The sequence below is a fragment of the Euphorbia lathyris genome, chromosome 1 (assembly GCF_963576675.1).
Source record: "Euphorbia lathyris chromosome 1, ddEupLath1.1, whole genome shotgun sequence".
Lineage (NCBI taxonomy): Eukaryota > Viridiplantae > Streptophyta > Magnoliopsida > Malpighiales > Euphorbiaceae > Euphorbia > Euphorbia lathyris.
Genome location: NC_088910.1, coordinates 30,280,916 through 30,285,731, shown reverse-complemented (window position 1 = coordinate 30,285,731; position 4,816 = coordinate 30,280,916). Strand labels below are relative to the sequence as shown.

The window sequence follows — 4,816 nt, the reverse complement described above, 5'->3', positions numbered from 1 at the left end:
GTCCCATGAAGGGAAGTCCCAACACTATGCCACGTGTAAAGCATATGTGGCTATAATTTGTCATCTCAAAGCATACATCCCCACCTCCCATCCCTAGCATAATGCCACATCAACCAATCGTGTGGCAGTGATGTAATGGGATATCAAGACCCCACAATCTGCCATGTGGGACCATCTATATGGTTGTAATTTCTTCACAACTACCGTCTACTCTATAATGAGAGAGACGGTCTGTTTCTACGAGCCCGCCCAAAACAGCGGGCCCTTACAAGAAACGTGGCCACGTCAGCCTCGACTCACCCACAGGTGTCAATACGCGCTATGGCCGCAAAGTCTTCACCTCCACGTGTCTGTCCTTCTCCAAGATCAATCGGGTCCCACCATGTTTGGCAGTTTTGTTTGTTATTAGAAAAAATAAAAATTTCGTCTAGGATTCTTTCAGTTGCTACTCGCTAAAATAATAGATTAAACCCCTAATCAGAGTTTAGCGTGCGTAATCATTCACAAATAGTTCATTAGCGGGTGATTATCTTCGCGCGTGTTGTAAATAAAAGAGTAGGATGCGAGTGGGTTTTGTTTCTGAAGTTTTTAATTGCGGTGTTTCCTGATTCAACAACCGTGCTGCCTTGTAAATCACGTTCGTCAAAATAGCACCTCTATAAATACCCGCTCTCTATTTTAAGTTAACCTTCTCTTCTCTTCTTCTCTGTCTAGCTTTTCGGTTTTTGCATCGATTTGGTATAATAAGATCTTTAGCTTGATTCTCGTTCTCGTTCTCTGCGATTTCTTTTCTAGGGTTTTTACTTCTTGTTGTCTGCACCAGCACTTATCTTTTGTCTCTTTACCTGCTCCTTTTGCCTTTCCATTGTTTGGTTACCGAGAAGCGGCCGGAAAAAGAAGGAAGAAAAGGAGATTGAAAGGGAAAACGAAGAGGTTATTTCCGTTGTCTATTGATTCTTCATATTTATCCTTTTTTAATTGCCATTGCTGTTTTTTTTTTTCTTTTGGGCTTTTTTTTTCTCTGTTGAATAAAGCAGCATTTAAATTCCAACATTTGCTTTGGTTTCGTCTTTTCGTATTCGATTAGAGCTCTCAAGAGTTTAGGTACGTCAAATTTACTCTTTTCAAACATTCTATTCGTGCAAGAAATGCTATCTTGTCTCGGTCTAACCTGAATTTTCCCCCAAATATTTCTTTTTAATGTTGCTATTGAATGGCTGCATTCTTTCTACTTCGAAAGTTGTTGATTCCTCGTAATATATTTGCTTTTCTTAAATTATTTTCAGCTATTTTGGTTTTTTATTTTCTGATTTAGGTATGCGCACCTTTCTCTGGTTAGTGCTGCCATTCACGTCTGCAGAATCGTTAATTACTTCCTGGAATCCTGTTATTTGCGCATATTGTCATGCCAATCTGATAATTCTGCATATTGATTCTATGGAATCCTGTTATTTGTGCATATTGTCATTGATTCTCCGTGAGATTTATGTTATTTGCATATTGATATCTGTTGCATTCATGCCGTTTGCTTGAAAATTGCTGTAAAAGCATATTGGTTGACCATATTGTGGTGGTTATTCTTTATTGCTGCTTGTATTTTCAATATTCATTTGGTAAGGCAGACTGTAGCATTTCTTCTTTCGCATCAATTTCTTAATTTTATTTCTGTGTGGATTTCTTAGCAGTTTCTTTCATTCTGCAAAAGATTGAAGATATTCTGAGGAACTTGAAAGCTAAAGTGAACTCCTTTCCCCTAATTAGAACTTCTGTTGCCAAATTTTTGACTTCTGACACGAACCTCTAGTGGCTAGATGATGACTATCTCCAGGTAAATTTATTTATTTTTCTTTAAACCATCATCTGGATTTCTATTTTCTCCCTTTGATATGTACATTTATTTGTCCCTGCTCACACATTTTCTGATCATCAGATTTCAGGGCTTCTGCGCTTGATGGACTATTCGCCAACTAGCAGTGACAATAACACTTTGAAGAGCTGGTTTTTCATTGATAAAAGGGTTGGGTGAAAAGACATCCAAGATTTCATATTGAAACGCGAACAGATTATCATTTGCAGAATAACCTCATTTGTCTTTCATATTGCTTAACAAATCTGGATTCTATGGACCTATCTAATCACACTGCTCCTGTTCTCACTGACCCTGTACCTATAAGCAAGTCAAGATTGGGAGTCCATTCTAGTCTGTATCCATACACACCTTCTGGAACAATGTATTCAAATTTATTTCTAACCATACCTAGGAAGAAAACTGGAGTATTAGATGATGTTCGCTCCAGTAGCTGGCTTGATGCTATGAAATCCTCATCTCCTCCTCACAAGAGGATAACCAAGGATCTTACTAATGACCTTGCTTCAGCTGACACTGATGTTGCATATCACACTTGGATGGTAAATTTTTTATCTCCTTATTAGTGGAACTACATGTTTTCTTTGACAAGTTGTTGAAATTGAATGATTAATACATGACCTTCTTCACTTTGGTTTGATTATGCAGCTTAAATATCCATCAGCACTTGCATGTTTTGATCAAATTGCAAACTTTGCAAGAGGCAAGAGAATAGCATTATTTCTGGATTATGATGGGACTCTTTCTCCAATTGTTGATAACCCTGACTGCGCCTTCATGTCTAGTGCTGTAAGAATAGTTTTCAGATGTTGAAAGAAATATTCTGTTCAAATATATTTTCCTTTCCTAATAATCTTGCAATCTTTTCAGATGCGTAATGTTGTGAAGAAGGTATCAAAATGTTTCCCAACAGCAATAATCAGTGGAAGAAGCTGTGATAAGGTCATAGCAGGTTTCTTTTCAACTAGTGACATTTTGACATCTTCATTTTCAAATTTTTGCAGATGTGCTAATCTCTTGCTGGGTTTTGGTACACAGGTATATCAATTTGTAGGATTGAATGAACTCTATTACGCGGGTAGTCATGGGATGGACATCGTCGGGCCTGTTAAAGAATCTGTATCTGGTAACTACCCAAATTGTGTTAGATCTACTGACAAGCAGGTAACATCTGGCATTGAGTTTTTTTTTCCTTGATTTAAATCTGTTAATTTTTCCTTTTGTTTTTTCAATGATGTTCTTGATTTTTTCCAAATATAGGGCGAGGAAGTCAATTTGTTTCAACCGGCTAGTGAATTTTTACCCATGATCCAAGAGGTAACTGAACCTCCTGCTGTGTCCTCATATCATGAGTGGTGATTTTTTTAGTAATCTATGATTCTTTATTTCTGGTGTTATATTGAGCCTTTTCATTTTTTTTTTTCATGAGCAGGTTCTCAACTCCCTTATTGAGAGTACTAAAAACATTAAAGGGGCACACGTTGAAAATAACAAGTTCTGCGTATCTGTACATTATCGTAATGTAGATGAGAAGGTGTTGTCTTTTTTCCCATTCTTTCACGAATCCATGTTTAGTTTACTCTTTAAAAAGTTATGGTTTCTAAATTGTCCTAATTTGACTGTAGAATTGGACAGCAGTTGCACAGTGTGTCCATGATGTTATAAAAAACTATCCACGCCTTCGATTGACTCATGGGAGGAAGGTAATTTGCAGCTACACCTCACTGATATTCTGTGGCTTGCTGCATGAGTGATTCATTTTTCTAAAATTCTATTCTGTTGAATACATATAGGTTTTAGAGATCCGACCTGTGATCAATTGGGACAAGGGGAAAGCTGTTACATTTCTACTTGAATCACTTGGTGAGTAACTTATTTATGTCTTGAGCATTGAAGTTTCAATCATCTGTAGAAATCGAATGTAATAACGATGTGTCTTTAGGCCTGAACAATTGTGAAGAAGTGCTGCCAATTTACGTTGGAGATGACCGGACAGATGAAGATGCATTCAAGGTAAACATGAGCATAACAATCATCTTGCTCACATTCAAGTTCTGTTAGTTGTTGCACTCTTTAATGAACGAAAATGAACTTCCAACAGGTTTTGAGAGAACGGAATTGCGGGTATGGTATTCTGGTATCATCTGCTCCGAAAGACACAAATGCTCTTTACTCTCTGAGAGACCCTTCCGAAGTAAGAAAGATCTATAACTTATATTTCTAATTTGAACCATTAGAGCGACTCCTTTTTCGTTTAAAGTAAATCTAACATGATTGTTACTATGTCCAGGTGATGGAGTTCCTCAAGTCCTTGGTGATATGGAAGAAGTCTAGTGCCCTATAAATATTGTGAAGAATATATTAGAAAAAGAAGAAGAGATACTCTGACGAACACATAGGATAAGTAGTCTTATATGTTTTGGGTTTTAACAGCAAGAGATTTAGAAGCAGAGAAGTACTTTTTTTTTAATTGCACAAAGGCTTCTTTGTTGTAAATTCCTTCCTTCCTTCCTTCCTATCACGTGGTCTGGTATCAAAGTGTATTAGTCCATTAATTTTCCCACGAAAAGTAGTTTTGATCGGTTTGACTAGAATTTCTAATTATTTGTTGATTCTTTCTCAATATAGAAAGTTTGTTTTGGCATCCAGTTTCTGTTTTTGTACATGATGCCAAATCCTTCAAATACAATGGAAAATGTTTCTGTTTATTTTAAGCACAGTTTAACTTAAAGCTCTTCATTAAGTAATATTCAGGTTGTGGGCTTCTCAGTACACTAAAGAATGTGATATTAGTTTCTTCCCAAGTAATTACTCACATGGAAACCTATGAAAAAGTTTAGGAAAGTAAGTGAGGTGGATGATATTGTTTCGACCGAATGGGATAGATCGGTAGTGAAGAAGATGCACATACAACATCGCCATGAACACTGTCTTTTTCGTCGTGTCAAT

At 36.9% G+C, this 4,816-nt stretch overlaps 1 protein-coding gene across 1 annotated transcript; it reads left to right on the top strand.

The window, feature by feature from the left end:
- Window positions 1–685: 685 nt before the first annotated feature.
- On the top strand, window positions 686–4,581 carry LOC136226633 (trehalose-phosphate phosphatase A). Its single transcript, XM_066015226.1, has 13 exons — window positions 686–933; window positions 1,686–1,828; window positions 1,931–2,409; window positions 2,516–2,656; window positions 2,738–2,809; window positions 2,906–3,031; window positions 3,128–3,184; window positions 3,300–3,401; window positions 3,493–3,570; window positions 3,661–3,730; window positions 3,810–3,880; window positions 3,969–4,061; window positions 4,158–4,581. Exons 3-13 carry the CDS (start codon window positions 2,122–2,124, stop codon window positions 4,209–4,211), a joined length of 1,152 nt encoding a protein of 383 aa, XP_065871298.1. The 5' UTR covers window positions 686–933; window positions 1,686–1,828; window positions 1,931–2,121; the 3' UTR covers window positions 4,212–4,581.
- The last annotated feature ends 235 nt before the right edge of the window (window positions 4,582–4,816 follow it).